General features: G+C 37.9%; 1 protein-coding gene across 3 annotated transcripts in view; it reads right to left on the bottom strand.

Moving 5' to 3' along the window:
* LOC120431844 (uncharacterized) overlaps positions 1–18,572 on the bottom strand; it is a 202,113-nt gene that overhangs the window by 9,086 nt on the left and 174,455 nt on the right. For all 3 annotated transcript variants that reach the window (XM_052710932.1, XM_052710906.1, XM_052710915.1), the window contains 2 exons: positions 11,395–12,268; positions 10,822–10,933 (listed from right to left, as the gene is read on the bottom strand). In XM_052710932.1, coding sequence (XP_052566892.1) covers positions 10,822–10,933; positions 11,395–11,851 — 569 coding nt within the window. In that variant the 5' untranslated portion in view covers positions 11,852–12,268. The remainder of the gene's footprint in view (positions 1–10,821; positions 10,934–11,394; positions 12,269–18,572) is intronic.

Genomic DNA, 18,572 nt, shown 5'->3' with positions numbered 1-18,572 from the left:
CTAAAAATCTCGAAAATCAAAAAAATGCGTATTTCAGGAAAATGAGTTTTTTGTGAAAAAATGTTAATTAAAAAAATAGCAATTTTTTATCGTGTCCTCATTTTTTTCTCAATAGTCCTCAACAATACCTACAACTTTGCCGAAGACACCAAATTGATCAGAAAATTCACTCAAAAGTTACAACTGTTTGAATATTTACGTACCATTTTTGTATGGACAGCTGCCAAAATTGTATGGCGACGTGTATGGGTGAACCAATGTCACAAAATAGCTTCTTTGGTCATAGGAAAGGCCTCCACAAAGTTTGAGCCAAATAAACAAATACAAAAAATAAAAATGGTCGATATCGCTCGATTTTGTAGAAAATTGCTCATATGAGAATTGACCATTGATTGTTGACCAAAATCTTTTCGTAGTAAAAAAAACACTCACCAACACTTTGAATAAATTAAAATACAAAAATCGAAATTAAAACGTTACCGAGAAACCTCTTTTTACGCGGTGGCGTTACGCTTTTTGTTACGTAGATTTCTCTTAAACCATGCAATATTTATGCAAGCTTCGAAAAGCGTTATGTAGATCTGAACAAAACCTAAAAATTGCTATAAAAAGATTGCAAAAAATTTGCGTCGTTCCAGAGAAATCGACAAATTAGAAAAACGTAACGCACCGCGTTAAAAGAGATTTCACGGTACAAGAAAAAAAAGGTGAAAGAAGTTTGTAGAATAGACCTTCTTGCGTAAATAATTCCAATAGTAATTTTCTCTAAACAACCCTTTTCCGACCCTGCGTGTGATATCCCGTCGTCACCATCAACGACTCCGAAGAAGATATCCCCTGACGACATCGTTGACTACCATTACGGCGTATAAGCATTGCCGGCTGACGCTGATGCTGTATCGCTGGCTTCCCGCGGCAGCTTTTGATGATATCTTCCCCGATTTTTTTTGATGCACACATCCTATCCTATTCCTGGTAGAGATATCTTGAAAACACGACAGCAAGACCCCTATGGCAAGAGAGGGGGAAGTCCATACAGACAGGAAGCACCAGAGAATTCCTGGATTTCTGCAGACGCCACCAACGAAAAGCGACGACGACGAGAGTTTCCATTTGGGAAAGGCACTCAGCATCATTGGTGGAAACTAGATTAGAGGATGAAGCTGAGAGTTTCAAATTTGGCACCGATGGTAACCAGAGAAATGTCGAGTGGCACCTCGTTGACTGAAGCCTGCAGAATGTCCTCGACTCTTTATGTAGGTGGAAAAAAAAATGCGTGAAACGCAGCACTTGATTTCGTGGTAGCGAGGATCTCTTGGAAAGAACATAACAATTTAATGTCATTATGAGTCCAGGTTGGTGGTTTTGCTAGGCGCCCGGTCTTGAACGCCATGTTCGTATGAAGCTCTTTACCGGTGAAGTATCCGCATTTGTTTCCGAGAACGAGGAAAATACCTGGGAAAATAATCTTCTCAACAGTGGGTAGGGCAATTTATTGAATAAACATGGAATCCAGCGGGCAAAATAGAACTGAGGTTTTTTTTTGCAGATCATTTACTAAAAAAACGCGCTTGTAATTTTTTTTATGTTCACAAATATTTCTTATAAAACGATACAAGTTTGATTAAATTAAGGGTGCGCAGCAACCAAGGAAGTTGTTGTCTTTATATTCCAAAATTGTCAAACTTACGGACCCAATGCGGCTAAGATCTGATTGTAAAAATAGTCAAACTTTGTTGTACAATATTTTGTATAGGGTAAATATAAAGCAAAGCAATCCACTTTAACGACCCCCGGGTCTTTTGTGGTCTCTGTTGCAAGTTTCTGCTTGTTTGGTGCGCTGGAAGTGGGGACGCGATGTCGTGATTATTCAGGTTAATTTTTTTGTGCGCTTTTGTGTCGCTGTTCGTATGGGGTGAGTGATTGTGATAATCGAATAATAGCATCATTGGTGCGCTGGAATTGGGGACGGCGAGGCGACGCGCTTGCCATACTGAATTATTTGAGTCTTGAGCGTCATTTTCGTTGAGTAATTGGTGTTTTTTGTGCTTTTGTAATCTTAATTAATTGTTTTGTGATTTTAAAGCCCTTCCTATATCATCGTTGATTGGAAGGCACGGCGTCGGGTAATTGTGTTAAAAAATTTCGAATAAATTTTTATTTTTTATGGTAAAAAAGCCATTTCTGTATAATGATCGAAAGACGCACTGACATTTTGGATCGTCGAGTTAATAGTGGAGCAAAATAATTGTGTGTGAGTGATTTTGTGTGTTAACCAGAAAGACCTTCCCATAGCATCGTTGCTCGGAAGGCCCGCCGACGGGTCTGTAATGAAAGTCCTCCCCATAGCATCGTAGCTCGGGAGGCATCGAAGAGTCAATACCCTATCCTACTAACCCAAAAAATAATAATCACGTGATGCTTGAAGGAGATGCTGTGGATTCAACGGTCTCAAGCGGTATCAACAAGTAGGTATATAGCGAAAATCTATGTGCTTGATGAGTCTGCAACTTCAACTATCGGACTAACAGTTTTCGTGTGACAGCCGGAGACAGCGGTTGTTTTTCTGCTGTTTTCGTGGCGCGGCAAAGTTCTTACGGATGGAGGTGGAAGAATCCTCCGACGGGGACGAGTTTCGTTCCGCAAACGGAACGGGGAAGCGGAGGAAGACCAGCGACGGAGCCGTTGTCGTAAGAATCTGCTCAACAACAACAAGTTCAGCCTGCTGGCGGAGAACAACAACAATAACAATGGTAACCCAGCCGGGAAAGGAAGCGTTCCACCGGTTCCAGTGGCCAAGAAACCACCTCCTCTGGTGGTAAAGAATACGAGCTACGCCAAGCTGAGTAGTGTAATGTCGCCGTGCACAACCAAACTAAGTTACAAGCTAACTCCGTTTGGGATCAAATTACTGTGTTCCTCCGAGGAGCGTTTTGAGACCGCGCGGTCCCACTTGATTGCGAACAAAGTGGAGTTCTACACCCACGAGAAACGAGGCGAGCGGCAACTCCGCGGTCGTCGTCAGAGGACTTCCACCGGCTTCACCTGAATTCGTCAAGAAGAACCTCAAGGAATCGCACAACCTGGATGCTGTAGAGGTGCACGCCATCAAGAGAAAGGGAGAGTTCGCCTCGTCAGAGGGAAACCCCGTACATTGTTACGTTTCTCAAGGAGTACACCACCCTAATGCAGCTGAGTGAGATCAAGCGCTTGAGGAGATTTCACATCCGGTGGGAGGCCTACCGGAACAAGCGACCGAACGTGACCCAGTGCAGGAACTGCTTGCAGCTGGGTCATGGAACCAGGAACTGTCACCTCAAAGGGAGGTGCAACAACTGTGGGGGTCCCCACAAGACGGACGAGTGCGAAGTGCAGGAAGCCCAGCCAAAGCGGTGTGGCAACTGCTCTGGAAGCAACGAAGCCACGGGCCGCAGCTGCCTTCATCCGGAGGCGCCAGCAGGCGTCGAATCGAAACCGAACCCGCCGGCAAGAAAGGCGGAGAAGCAGAGTCCAGCAGTTCCGGTGTTCTCGCCGGCGGAGTTCCCTCCGCTGCCGGGCGCAGTTCCGGACGGAATATCGAAGGATCGCCCTCGACCCGCAGGATGCAGTCAAGGTGGCTCCCGAGACGGTGGAGCCACGGAGGATGAAGCCGGGGAGGTGCTCTACAGTTCAACTGAGCTGTGGGGCATTTTTTTCGAGTACATCGGCAGGTTCAAGATTTTAAATGTCAATTGCTGTAATAAAAACTATCGAAAAGGATGTAAATGATCAAATTGGGGTTTCACCAGGAATTTTGAAAATTCGATTTTTTTTACTAGAATGGCTGTTTCTTGGGCCTGGAGTGACAAAACTAATTATTTAAAAAATATATTAAGCACGAAGTTTCCATCAATGCTTTTTGTCTACACAATTTGTTTGCTGGTCTTTAAAGAGAAATTCGTCAAAATTCCTGTTACCATGTTACATGTTATCAATGACAAATGGCGACTTCCTGGATCAATATGAATACGGAAAAATATATTTTTGGTAATTTTTCGTAGTTTCAAAACATGGTTCTGAGGCAAAAATCTATTGAACTAAAATTTAAAGGGATAAAATATGAATACAATTGGCAACAACCATAAACTGTCCATTTAGCCCAAAAACGCCCATCTGCACTTCACATGGTCGATGGTCTGAAACGCTGTACTGCTTTTGTAGACGAGTACCATCCAATCTGCATGCATCGCATCGCATAGCATAGAGTTGAAGAAGAGAGAGAATGGTAATGTTATTTTGTGCTAGTTTATTATATTTCTTTCGCATCCTGAAACAGCTAACCTCTTCAGTGGCAAGAGTACCTGTCTATGAAATACGAAGCCCTGCCAAGCAGCAGATTCACATGCAACGAACGTGGTGAAATACTACAGAGAATAACAACAGAAAAAAAAACGAGAAAAATTGTTTGCATACAAGCAGGGGCAACCTGGGAAGATTCTAAGAAGAGTAGCTTGAAATGTACGAAAACAGAGAGACCAACCCTGCTAGACAAAGATTGACGTGCGAACCATGCAGTAGAAGCAGCAGAGTGTCGCCGGCGTGTTTGGCTGGAGATGAACCAAAGGAAGAATTGAGCTGTTTTGACTCTCTTTACTTGAAGAACCGAACTGCATGCAGTTCAACAACACTTGGCGGAAGCCGGAAGTGGTTGATAGAAGGCGGAAGTATCTGGGTTAACTGGATGGTAAATGGCACGACACGAGAGGGGGTAAAAAGAAAAGCAAAACAATGCAACAATGGCAATGTGGAGCTCTGGCGGAGTGGGCTGAAATGTGATTGACACAATCGAGCTGGGAGGTTGAAGGAATGGTTTGTTGAATTAGCTGCACGGGATTTGTTCCGGTTGATGGGCGGAAATGGATCAGTGAGCAGTTGCTGGTTGATTGGAGTGCTTTTTCATTTAACCTCAAAGTAAAAGTCGTTTGATTGTAGCTACTCGAGCAGGGTTAAATACCGTGGGAAAGACCTGGGTAAATCCCATCGCAGTAGTAATACCATGATTGGGTAACCATCTTTAACATTTTTGAAATAATCTGATATTAGATTTCGGTACACTATTCGACCTCAAAGCGTTAAAAAGCTAAAAATATAACTCAAGAGGTCAACTTCGCTGCCGCCACCAACAGTCCATTGCCAGCACTTAGCACCGGTATTAGTAGGTCTTTAATCTCCCGTCACAGACGGAATATTGACCCTGGGCCCATTGCGGAAAAGGTCTCTATAGAGACATAAAAACCGGTCCCATCGCAACGCCAAGCCAACCTAAGAGTGTTCATTCCGAGCTTCACGACGTATGTCCTGGCGTGAAATTTTGTTTTTTCTCTCCTTTTTGTGGAGACCCCACAAATGGCGGCCGGCACCAACGACGACGGATGGCGGTCCGGGGCCGGGGTCGTAAAAATCTGCTCAAGATCCATAAAACGCTGTAACCCCTCGATTTATCGCGGATTTTTATTTGCTCAACAAATGTCATCGCCACCGCCCGCCCCGGACTCCAGGAGTTTGGGGGTTAACGTTTCCCAGGAAGCTGCGGGTCTGAGCGAGTGCGCGCAAGTTGGGAGGTCGTCGATTCATCAAAGATTTAGAGGCTGGTGTCGTATAGCAGCGAAAGTGAGCAAACGACGCGAAACGATCCATTCATGAGCCGTGGGTGACAGGGCGGGATTAAGGGACGGGGTTTCTCTGCTTGTGTGGATTTTGCAACGATTGAAATATGAGCAATTCTCTACCAAAACCGGAAATGGATTTTATTTGTATTTTTTGATTTGGCTCAAACTTTGTGGGGGCCTTCCCTGTGACCAAATAAGCTATTTTGTGTCATTGGTTCACCCATACAAGTCTCCATACAATTTTGGCTGCTGTCCATACAAAAATGGTATGTAAATATTCAAACAGCTGTAACTTTTGAGTGAATTTTCTGATCAATTTGGTGTCTTCGGCGAAGTTGTAGGTATTGTTGAGGACAATTGAGAAAAAAATAGGTACACGGAAAAAAAATTTGCAGATTTTTTTATCAACTTTTTTTTCACTAAAACTCAATTTCCCAAAATACGTATTTTTTGATTTTCGAGATTTTTTGATATGTTTTAGGGGACTAAAATCCGCAACTTTTGAGCTATAGAGAAATATGGTCAAAAAATCTGCCGCCAAGTTATGAATTTTTGAAAAAATAGTGATTTTTGGAAAAAATCCAAATTTCATGCAAAAACAAATTTAAAATCAATTTTTAATGCAAAATTGAATTTGCAATCGAAAACTACTTTACAATTTTTTTGATAAAGGGCTTCGTTTTCAAGATATAGCCACCGAAAGTTTAATTTTAGCAAAATATTTGCAGTTTTTGGATTTTTAAAAATAGTGACCTTGAGCGACCATTTCTAAAAATATTTTTTTCGAAAAGTTCAGAAAATTTTCTATAAAATTGTCTAAGAGACATTGAAGATTGGACCTCGGGTTGCTGAGATACAGCCGCTTTAAGAAAAAGAAACACGAAAATTGAAGTTTTCTAAGTCTCACCAAAACAACCCACCATTTTCTAATGTCGATATCTCAGCAACTAATGGTCCGATTTTCAATGTTAATACATGAAACATTCGTGAAATTTTTCGATCATTTCGAAAAAAATATTTTGAAAAAAATTTAATCAAGACTAACATTTTAAATGGGCGTAATATTCAATGTTTGGCCCTTTTAAAATGTTAGTCTTGATTTAATTTTTTTCAAAATATTTTTTTCGAAAAGATCGGAAAATTTCACGAATTTTTCATGTATTAACATTGAAAATCGGACCATTAGTTGCTGAGATATGGTCATTAGAAAATGGTGGGTTGTTTTGGTGAGATTTAGAAAACTTCAATTTTCGTGTTTCTTTTTCTTAAAGCGGCTGTATCTCAGCAACCCGAGGTCCAATCTTCAATGTCTCTTAGACAATTTTATAGCAAATTTTCTGAACTTTTCAAAAAAAATATTTTTAGAAATGGTCGCTCAAGGTCACTATTTTTAAAAATTGAAAAACTGCAAATATTTTGCTAAACTCAAACTTTCGGTGGCTATATCTTGAAAACGGAGCTCTTTATCAAAAAAATTGTAAAGTAGTTTTCGATTGCAAATTTAATTTTGCATAAAAAAATAACTTCAAATTTGTTTTTGCATGAAATTTGGATTTTTTTCCAAAAATCACTATTTTTCAAAAATTCATAACTTGGCGGCAGATTTTTTGACCATGTTTCTCTATAGCTCAAAAGTTGCGGATTTTAGTCTCCTAAAACATATCAAAAAATCTCGAAAATCAAAAAATACGTATTTTGGGAAATTGAGTTTTAGTGAAAAAAAGTTGATAAAAAAATCTGCAAATTTTTTTCCGTGTACCTATTTTTTTTTCTCAATTGTCCTCAACAATACCTACAACTTTGCCGAAGACACCAAATTGATCAGAAAATTCACTCAAAAGTTACAGCTGTTTGAATATTTACATACCATTTTTGTATGGACAGCAGCCAAAATTGTATGGAGACTTGTATGGGTGAACCAATGACACAAAATAGCTTATTTGGTCACAGGGAAGGCCCCCACAAATTTTGAGCCAAATCAAAAAATACAAAAAATAAAAATGGTCGAAATCGGCCGATTTCGTAGAGAGTTGCTCATATGTATTGTTGTATGATGCCCATTGTATTTGCAAAAATGGTTTTTGCATATAAAAATATTGCAAAATAATATGATAAGGACAGATTATGTGCAAAAAATCATAAAACCATATTTAACTTCAAAATTTACATCTTTCAAAATGTAATTCCAGTTTTTCTTCATAGATTAAGGTAAAATTATATTAAAAGGAAAAGTAACACCTTATAAAATATCTTTTTTGATTACTATGAAATAGATAATGGAAAACCTTTTAATTTTTTTGGATATAGAAGAACATTTCAGCAGGTTACGCTGTCCGCTTTGTAAGCGGATAATTATGGGTTTGATTTTGAATGTTAAAAATAAAACATTTGTGAAATTGTCTGCCCTTTTCAATAAAAATAATTTCAATATTTGGGTAACTCTCTACCAACTCATACGAAATCAGGAAAAGTTGCCCCGACCGCTCTTCGATTTTAGTGAAACATTTTCCTAAGGGGAAACTTTTGTCCCTGATCACGAATCCGAGGTCCGTTTTTTGATATCTCGTGACGGAGGGGCGGTACGACCCCTTCATTTTTTGAACATGCGAAAAAATAGTTGTTTTTCAATCATTTGCAGCCTGAAACGGTGATGAGATAGTCATTTGGTGTCAAAGAGACTGTAAAAAATTCTGGAACATGTCATTTGAAGGGAAATTTAATGTATTTTTCGAAACTACATTGACCCAGAACGGTCATTTTTTTCATTTAGAACAAAATTTTTCATTTTAAAATTTCGTGTTTTTTCTAACTTTGCAAGGTTATTTTTTAGAGTGTAGTAATGTTCTAGAGCAGACAATTACAAAAATTGTGATATATAAACATAAGGGGTTTGCTTATAAACATCACGAGTTATCGTGATCTTAGGAAAAAAAAGTTTTGAAAACGAAATATCAAAAAACGGACCTCGGATTCGTGATCAGGGACAAAAGTTTCCCCTTAGGAAAAAGTTTAACGCAAATCGAAGAGGGGTCGGGGCAACTGCTGTGTGAGTTGGCGGAGAATTACCCATTTTGTTATCAAGAATGACTTTTTAAAAGGGCTAAAAACACCTTTTTTGTTTGCTGTTTTCTGGATTTTAAAATTATTTTCATTATTCAATATTAATATATTTTTTTATCGTGAGAACGTAAAATTTTCTTCCAAAAACTGTATCTTAGCAAATGTTGGACAAATCTTCAATGTCTTTTGAGCAAATTTGTAGGAAATAAAAAAGTTTTCTGAGATGGTTAAGCATGGTCATAACATTTACAGGTGAAAAATGCACTTTTTAACAAAAAAAAAGAATTTTTGTGCCAATAATTTAAAACGGGGATTGAGTTTAAATTTAAGAAACTTTTTTTTTAACTTTTTAATTGTAAATTTAATTTAAAATCTAAAAAGAATTTTAAAAGGTGTTATGACTATTTCAACGCTTAAAAAAAACAGATTTTTTCTAAAAATTAGCAACTCTACTAAATTAATTTTGCTCAACTTGTGGAATAGCTAAAATGATGTAGGTTATTCCTATCCCAAATGATCTAGTTTATTCTCATCTTAAACTAAATCAAAAATTAGAATTAAAAAAAAATGTTTATGCGTTCAAAATTTTGCATTTTTTTTTAAATTGTTTTTTTTTTTGCTGAAGGCAACGAAGTTATCCGATAATCCGTTCTCAAGATAAAGATTTTGGAATATTTAAATAGCCGGTTACCAAAATGTATGGAGACTTTCACGGACGAACAAATGTTGCAAAATGTCTTCTTTCGTCTCAGAAAAGATTCACACAAAGTTTCATTCAAATAAAACTATACGGAAACTAAATTTGCTCATTAGTAGGAGAATTGATAACCAACGGAAATTCAAAATATGCTCAAAAAATCATCTTTGGTTTGGCTCAATTTTGAGGACAGATTTAGCTTTAGCGGGCATAGTAACATGAATAAATATATAGCTGGACAATTTCGTTCAATTTCTTTACGGTGGTCCCATACACGTTTCCCGTGAAAATTAGATATTTGGCTTGAGCTTTTTCCATATTTTTGAGTTTTACCATTGCATCTTTTTACCTTCGAAGGGTTGTAAGTTTTGAACAAATAAGTCCAAAATCGATTTTTTGAAAACCTTTTTTTATGCTTTAAAGGTTCACAACATAAATGTTAACTCTGAAATTGCTTCGATAAAAATAATTATGAGGGACTTGCTCTGATGATTTTAAAAATTTAATCGTAGTTTACAACAAGGTTGCTTGGATTAGCATACCCAAAAAAGTTTTTGTCTAGAAAAAAACCCTAATTGTGAACCACCCTAATTTTCGATCAAGCCAAAAGTTGCTATTTCCATTTGCAACAACTCTTTTGAGACATCAAACTTTAAAACTGCACAATTTTTCGGAAAATCCAATTTACTCTCAACTTTACGATCTGGACCATTGTACATCGAAAGCAACTAGGGTGATAAAAAAGTATATTTTTAGAAAATGGTTCGTTCGAAGAAATGTGTTCTTAACCAAATTTTAGATCAAACTATCAAATGGGTGCCAAAAGGTTAAAATGTTGATTAAAAAAAATATATTATAAAACGTAGTTTTATTTTGTTATTCCAAATCCATCCCTGAACCCCAAAGTCAAGGCCGTCCTCGTAAAAAAGCTCGGATAGCCAGCCAACCGTTCTTTTACGGGCCCCATCATAACCCAAGTAACATTTTTTGCCAGGAGTTCTACAAGAGCTCTTCAAGATAGCTACAGCATAGCAGTTTGGACCGCGGTAGGATAAAACTCTCTTCAAGTACTCTTCCAAACTCCGGAAGAAGTTTTGAAGAGATTTTTATCCTACCGCGGTCCAAACTGCTATGCTGTAGCTATCTTGAAGAGCTCTTGTAGAACTCCTGGGATAAAATGTTACTTGGGAAGCCTTCTAATCTTGCGTTCCGTCTTTTTTTAACGACATTCCGAGCAAATTAAAAGTCACGCACATGCGACTCACAGTGTCGCATTTTGCGCGCAAAATCCTGCACACCTGCTTGTGCAAATGTCACTTTGTTAGTGTTTATATGCACGGAGGGAAAAACTGCTCGACTGCTCTTTTTTTTATTGTTTTCATTTTTAAATAAAAAAAAAAAACAGCAACAACTCACCTTTCATCTGCGCTAAGAAAGTGCTTCGGGAACGTAATGTTCTCCGGGCTAATCACTGGATAGCTGCCAGCTTTTAAGTGTAACGTAATGTCGTTCGGTTGACACACACGTTCTGTTTTTGGGATAGAGAAAAGTAGAGGAAAATGAAATTATCACCTTGTTATTGGTACCGTAGGGTGGGGGAGATGCAGGTTCTTTCTTTCTCTATGACCGATACTGGTTCTGGGACACGAAAAGTGGCATTGATTTGGGGTAAAAACTTGAATCGATTGGGATAGGAGAACATGTCTGATGTTGAGGTAGAGAGGTAAAGGGCTTTTTGGCCGAGATTTATACTGACAGGTCTAATCTTGCACATAAATTGCCTTTTTTATGCTTTTAGAAGTGTGATTTTTGGATTTGGGATTGCACATTTTTTTTTAACATTCAATCAATCAAACTTGAGAGTTCAACAAAAGGATGCGAGTACAAAAGTGCATGGAGTAGAGAAGTACCAGGCGTCTCCTTTGAAAATTAAGATTTCGGAGGAGAAGCATGGCACAGTTAGTTTAAAGTCACAAAAAATATACTTACGAAAGGCACTTTTCGATTCCTCGTACGCCTTAAAGCTAAAGAAGGCCGTACGGGTGTCGGCCGGTATACGGAAGTGTAGTATCGAGACGTCCTTGTAGGCCGTATACTTGAGCAACGTGTTGGAGGGCAATCGTTCCAGCGGGATCTGGCCACCGAGGTCGGCCCCGCCACCAGTCCCGGGGGCCACCGTTGTCGACCCCGGCAGTGTTACCACCACCGGTGGCGTCGAAGAGCTGGTCACCGGAGAATCTTCATCACTCCGACTACTGCTCCCGCTGCTGCTGCTGCCATCGTTGTCAATGTGTAACTTGAGGCTGGCAACACTGCTGCCACTGGCCGGCACCGGCTTCGGCGGCAGAATCGAGTTGCAATTTGTTTGATTTATTTCGACAATTATTAAAAACAGAGCACCAACTATCAGAGCATTACTGCTGTACGTGCAGCTTCTGGAACACATCGCCGGGTATTGATTGGATCCGGAACGTCGTCGGATACCGGCAGCACACTGACAACGGCACAGTTTCACACACACATAGACACACACACAAGCTGACCAGGAACTGTCGAGGGATCACTTTTCAGGGGAGTTGGAGGAGGGTCCACTTTCACTGCCTACCCTGAACACTCGGAACTGCACTGCAGGATCCTAAATACGGACCACCAACACACCAACACACTGTTGGCTCATGTATGTGTGCAGCACGTGTGTACGGTGCCGATCGAACAGGACCAAATTTATGCATTTAATAACGGAGGGGTCCGGGTTTTGGTTTTGAGTCCTCAGCTTCTAGCTTTCAGGTTAAATCGAGGGTTTTTTTTGCAGGTCCGTACCGGTTACCAAGGATTTACCGGAATCTGCAGTGTGCACTCAACTCTGGAAATAGAGAACGAGAGAGAGAGGAAAAATGAAATGGATTAGAAAAAAAGTGGAGCCCAGGTTCATCAATTATTTGCTATTAAAGTGTAATCTCGGGTCCGTATCGAACCGTATGGAAAGAGTTGGGTTGGATTTTTCGATGCCATGACAGTAAGTCGGAGCATTTTTTGAAAAGCAATATGGCTTTGGGATTTACTTTGTTTAATAGATAGGATTAAACTCGACGGTAGAGTAAACTCGGTATGTTTGATAAGGATTTGTTGGATTTGGAATCTGGAATAATTTCCATGTATAATGAATTAGTCATATTTTACTGGAAAGCAGTCCATAACCATATTGAATGTTAATTTATTTTCAATGGATTTTCTGAAAAGCCACCAGCAAAACAGTGTTGAACATTAGCCTAAAATAGATATGCATTGCAATAGAAAAGAAAGGGTCTCTACGCAAAGGGTTGTTACGAAGAAGTCTACATGGAATTAGCCTTTCGACGTTCCCTGACCGGCTCTGTGATCTAGGATCAGAAATGTCATTATTTTGTTTAATCCAACTAGTGATTGTTAGACTCGCTGAGAATGTTATTTTCGCCAAGTAAAAAGTCATAATTTTAAATAGAGTGAAAAGATCTTCCAAACGCCTACAATGTTTAATGTTATGGTATTCAGTCCGATTTCCGATTTCGAATGATATGTTAAAATATGTTTTTAAAGTAAAGTTGAAATGATTTATTCAAACTAAAAACAATTGAATTGGTACGGTATACACGGTTTTATTCCATTTCAACGGCTTCCCTTCCCCAGTAAATCATTTCTTAAAATTCAAATCCCCAGGAATCCTTTTTCTAGAACAGTCTATCCCTAGATTGCACGATTCTTCAGAATTCAATACACCAGAATGTTTTTGTGGTTGTTTTCACAAAAGACGAGTCAATTTTTACGAGGATAATAATAATCTTCAAATCTTAATCAATTCAACTTTGTGAATCTACAAATTTCAAATCTTCAAATCTTCAAATCTTCAAATCTTCAAATCTTCAAATCTTCAAATCTTCAAATCTTCAAATCTTCAAATCTTCAAATCTTCAAATCTTCAAATCTTCAAATCTTCAAATCTTCAAATCTTCAAATCTTCAAATTTTCAAATCTTCAAAAAATTTTTTTTTTGTAATTTTCTATGATCAAATAAAAAAATTTGCATCATTAGTTCGGCCAAAGCAGTCTCCAGCAATTTCGGCGACTGTATCATAAGAACGGATTTCATTATTGATTTGGTGTCTTCGGCAAAGTTGCAGGTATAATAGGAATTGTATGCATTTGTTTTGATCGATTGAAGTTTACATTTAATAATATAGTCAAAAATTGTCTTGACTTTCTTCCAAATCTTTAAAAATTCATGATTTTTTTTGGAAAATTGGCAACACTGCCCAATAAAATTTTGATCAGCTTGTGCCACGGCTCAAAAGATAGCATTTTTTTGTTAAGTGCGTCCATCCCGGGAATTCCCGAGACAAAATTCCCAAAATTTTTCAAACCCGGGATTTCCCGAATCCCGGGAATTTTTATATTTTGTCCCGGAAATTCCCGAAACTGAAAAAAACAAATTTTGGTCTGGAAATTCAGATTTGGTTGTGGAAATAGATAAACAGCTGAATACTTAGAAATTGATAAGCAATAGCATTTATTTTTGGCATATATCAGCATTAATTTGGCTTGTTAGGGAAAATAGTTTGAAAAGTTTAGTTTATTTTATTTAAACTGCTCCTTTCGTTGTCCCGTCAGGGAAATAAATGGCTGTCAAAGACTCAAATCTCAACCAATTCGTTCAGTTTAAGGAGCAAAAGATTCGTTTTTCAATTTGTGATAATGTAAAAACTGGCAAAACTGTAGCGATTGTTTTGGTGTGCCTTTTAAAAGTCCAGTTTTACGATGTTGTCCCGTCACGCTACATTTTCATTTCAGGGGAAGCACAGATACAATATTGTTCATTCTATTTGACATTTCTATGTAGGAAAATCAATTATCTTTCCAAATATGTAAAAACATTGGGGGGTTTCTTCTTTTATGGTGCCACTACAGCCAAAACGCTTAAAAAAAACTTGGGATTTTTTTAAAAGGAGCCGAAGAATCGGTCAATTAATGTTCTGAAAAACTTGAAGCAACGCAACACTTCACAAATATATTTTTTTCAAAAGCTGCCCGGTTTTATAAAAACTCAAATTTTATTTGATTTTATAAAATGACCTAAACCTAACAAAAATCTTAAACATATTTTTACATTTTCAAAAACTGCTGATTTTGAAAGAATATGAAAACTGTTTTGAATTTATTTATAAAATAAATGCAGCTCGTTTTTGAAAACTGTAACAAAAATATTTAGCTTCTGCTCATGTTACAAATAATGTGAGTATTGATTTAAGAAAACCCATTTTTCAAAAACTGCAAATTCTTGAGGTAATTCAAATATCAACAAAAAAATATATCGAATTATTTTATGGAATTATTCCTCATTATTTTACAGAATTTTCCGTTTTTATTTGATTAATATTTTAGAATTTAGCTTTTGTCAGCTACATTTTTAATACACCTACAAAAATGAAATCAAAGGAAATAAATCATAGGAAATAAAAATTTATTCAGTATACATGAAGGAGCTTGACAATTTTTTTAGAACAGGATTAAAGCCTTATCTCAGTGGGGTAAGCAAAAAAGTACATCTACAAAATATATTAACTTGCGATTAAGTTATTCAATCTCTCTGAAACCAGTCTAACGGATTCGACACTATCCGTCTTAAGCCCTTCCGACGCGCGATGTGATAAAGCAGCTGGCCCGCGAAAGTTTTCCAATTTACGCCTGAAGAACGGCTTCATTCGATTCTCCTTCCTTCCTCGAAAATTTTGAAAGTCGCGCCTTCGGGGAAAAACTTTTATTTCTCTCTGGTTTTGCGCTGCGCTGCCTTCGAAATCCTTTGAGTGGCGCTGAAATCTCAAGCTCTTCCGGTTTTTTTTGAAGTCTTTTTTTCCGTGCTCATTTTACTCTCTTCCTCGGGATCCCATTAAAGCACCGTCCCACCAACTAGGGATGGATTTATGCACGCAGCAAGAAGGACCTTAACGAGGGTGGTCGGGGTGAATTAATTAAGATAATAAGCCGGTTGACTCGATACTGTTCCGTGTGGCTCTAGACGCTCCAGAAAGTTTTCCCCTTTTTTCAAGTTCTTTCCTCTTTTTTTTTTGCCTGCAGAAAAAGGAAGAGCACTGTCGAAACAGGACAAAGTTTTGCATTGCCGGCTGGAGATAGAGTCCATTAAAGTGTTCGAGTTTTGTCCTTTTATTGAAATTGGGGTTTCGTTTCCTTTTGTCTTGCTCTTGTTTTCACTTGGATTTGTCCCTTTCAAATGGCGTCATTATTTTCACATAGATTTGAATCATGCATACTAATGCAAAGTTTAGGATAAACGATTGTCTAGAATTGTAATGTCCAATATATGGGTAATTCTCCGCCAACTCACACAGCAGTTGCCCCGACCCCTCTTCGATTTGCGTGAAACTTTGTCCTAAGGGGTAACTTTTATCCCTGATCACGATTCTGAGGTCCGTTTTTTGATATCTCGCGACGGAGGGGCGGTACGACCCCTTCCATTTTTGAACATGCGAAAAAAGAGGTGTTTTTCAATAATTTGCAGCCTGAAACGGTGATGAGATAGAAATTTGGTGTCAAAGGGACTTTTATGTAAAATTAGACGCCCGATTTGATGGCGTACTCAGAATTCCGAAAAAAACGTATTTTTCATCGAAAAAAACACTAAAAAAGTTTTAAAAATTCTCCCATTTTCCGTTACTCGACTGTAAATTTTTTTGGAACATGTCATTTAATGGGAAATTTAATTTACTTTTCGAATCTACATTGACCCAGAAGGGTCATTTTTACACTAAGAACAAAATTTTTCATTTTACAATTTCGTGTTTTTTCTAACTTCGCAGGGTTATTTTTTAGAGTGTAACAATGTTCTACAAAGTTGTAGAGCAGACAATTACAAAAATGTTGATATATAGACATAAGGGGTTTGCTAATAAACATCACGAGTTATCGCGATTTTACGAAAAAAAGTTTTGAAAAAGTTGGTCGTCGTCGATCATGGTCGTTCATGGTCACCCGCGACAGACACGGACGACGAAACAAAGAGAAACGCAAAAAGTAACTTTTTCAAAACTTTTTTTCGTAAAATCGCGATAACTCGTGATGTTTATAAGCAAACCCCTTATGTTTATACATAAAATTTTTTGTATTTGTCTGCTCTACAACTTTGTAGAACGTTGTTACACTCTAAAAAATAATCCTGCAAAGTTAGAAAAAACACGAAATTGTAAAATGAAAAATGTTGTTCTAAATGAAAAAATGACCCTTCTGGGTCAATGTAGATTCGAAAAGTAAATTAAATTTCCCATTAAATGACATATTCCAAAAAATTTTACAGTTGAGTAACGGAAAATGGGAGAATTATTAAAACTTTTTTAGTGTTTTTTTCGATGAAAAATACGTTTTTTCGGAATTCTGAGTACTCCATCAAATCGGGCGTCTAATTTTACATAAAAGTCCCTTTGACAACAAATTTCTATCTCATCACCGTTTCAGGCTGCAAACTATTGAAAAACACCTCTTTTTTCGCATGTTCAAAAATGGAAGGGGTCGTACCGCCCCTCCGTCACGAGATATCAAAAAACGGACCTCGGATTCGTGATCAGGGACAAAAGTTACCCCTTAGGACAAAGTTTCACGCAAATCGAAGAGGGGTCGGGGCAACTTTTCCCGATTTCGTGTGAGTTGGTAGAGAATTACCCATATTACTAAAAATACTTTAAATTAACGATATACCTCTTCTCTAACTGTTTTATGGGGTTTGCTGCACGTTTCCTTCAGGCATATTACTTCACCCAAGTAACATTTTTTGTTGCGGATCCTTAAATGCAACTATTTCGTAACTCCCAAAAGGTGCTATCACAACATAGTTAGAACACTCGTGGTGCCCTAAAAAGCGCACGAAAATTTTGTGTTGGCAACATTTAGCCGTTTGTTTCAACTTTGTTACGACGAAGTTCCAGAAACAATTTGTTTGTCTAAATATGTCGGTAAAGTAGTTTGTTGTGTTGTCATGATGTTGCCATTATGTTGTCGTTTAATTTGCGCGAAATAAAAAAAATCTATTTGAACAAAAAAACTAAAGTGCCCCTGTCGGGATTCTGGACTGGTACCTTCAGATCTTCACACCATGCCTCTACCACTGAGCCACGGATGAATTGATAAGAGGGCATATGGTTGGGCTGAACTGTATCTGAGGATTTTTGATTTCAATATTATTCTTAGCACACAAATCGGGCTAAGTCACATGTTGCAACAATGGAACCAATAAGTTTTCAATATGTTTCGATTACAAAACGAAATGGATTGTTGCAAAGTTGTTTTCAATTCGAAACGTTTGCAACATTGCAACGTATTGTTGCTAAAATGTCATTTTTATGTTTCTACAGCAAAACAAAACAAAAACTGGACTTAGTCAAATTTATCATGTTGCCAAATGCTACTTGGGCAACCTCAAATCTAATATAATTCAAATTTAACACACAATTTAACATTGATCAAATTTGTTATAGTTTTTAGACAGGGTTTCCTGATGTTCACGTATCCAACGATGTATAATATGATGGTATTTGAATTGATTTTAGGGACTGTTGTAACATCCGGAAGTATGCGGAATGGCATTTTTATTCATAAATTTTGAGCTTCTAATCGAAATATTGAAAAATTTGAAATTGTTCTTTGGGACCCTAAAGCGAGTCGAAAGAATTATGTGAACAATATGTATCTGTAATCACCATGTCTTGGATGCAATGTCATTTCAACGTTTCCATTTTTAAAATCCTTGCTGCTAATTAAAACATTTATCTAAATTCAAACATTTCGATAATATCTCACATTCCGTCTCCCAAAGCACATGCAAATGTTCCGACCTAACCTAACTCTCTCAATCTGTATCTGGCCAGGCAAAAACGTCCATTGTTTTCCCACCCGCGTCATGTTTTATGCTTTCAGCTTTGGCTTTTAAATAAATCAAGACCCTTCACCAGGTGACCTACATTGTCTTTCCCTAACCTGCCCCTACAAATCCCTTCTTCAGGCTATCCCGAACCTCCTCTTTTCGAGCAATGTTATTTTATACTCTTCCTCTGTGGTGAAGTGAAAAAAAAGATAACCACATTTTCCGAACCCTTCTGCCTCCCTCACCAACGACACCCACGTGGCTT

This window comes from Culex pipiens, chromosome 1, assembly GCF_016801865.2.
Source record: "Culex pipiens pallens isolate TS chromosome 1, TS_CPP_V2, whole genome shotgun sequence".
In the NCBI taxonomy this organism is placed as follows: Eukaryota; Metazoa; Arthropoda; class Insecta; order Diptera; family Culicidae; genus Culex; species Culex pipiens.
This window is presented reverse-complemented; position numbering and strand designations above follow the sequence as displayed.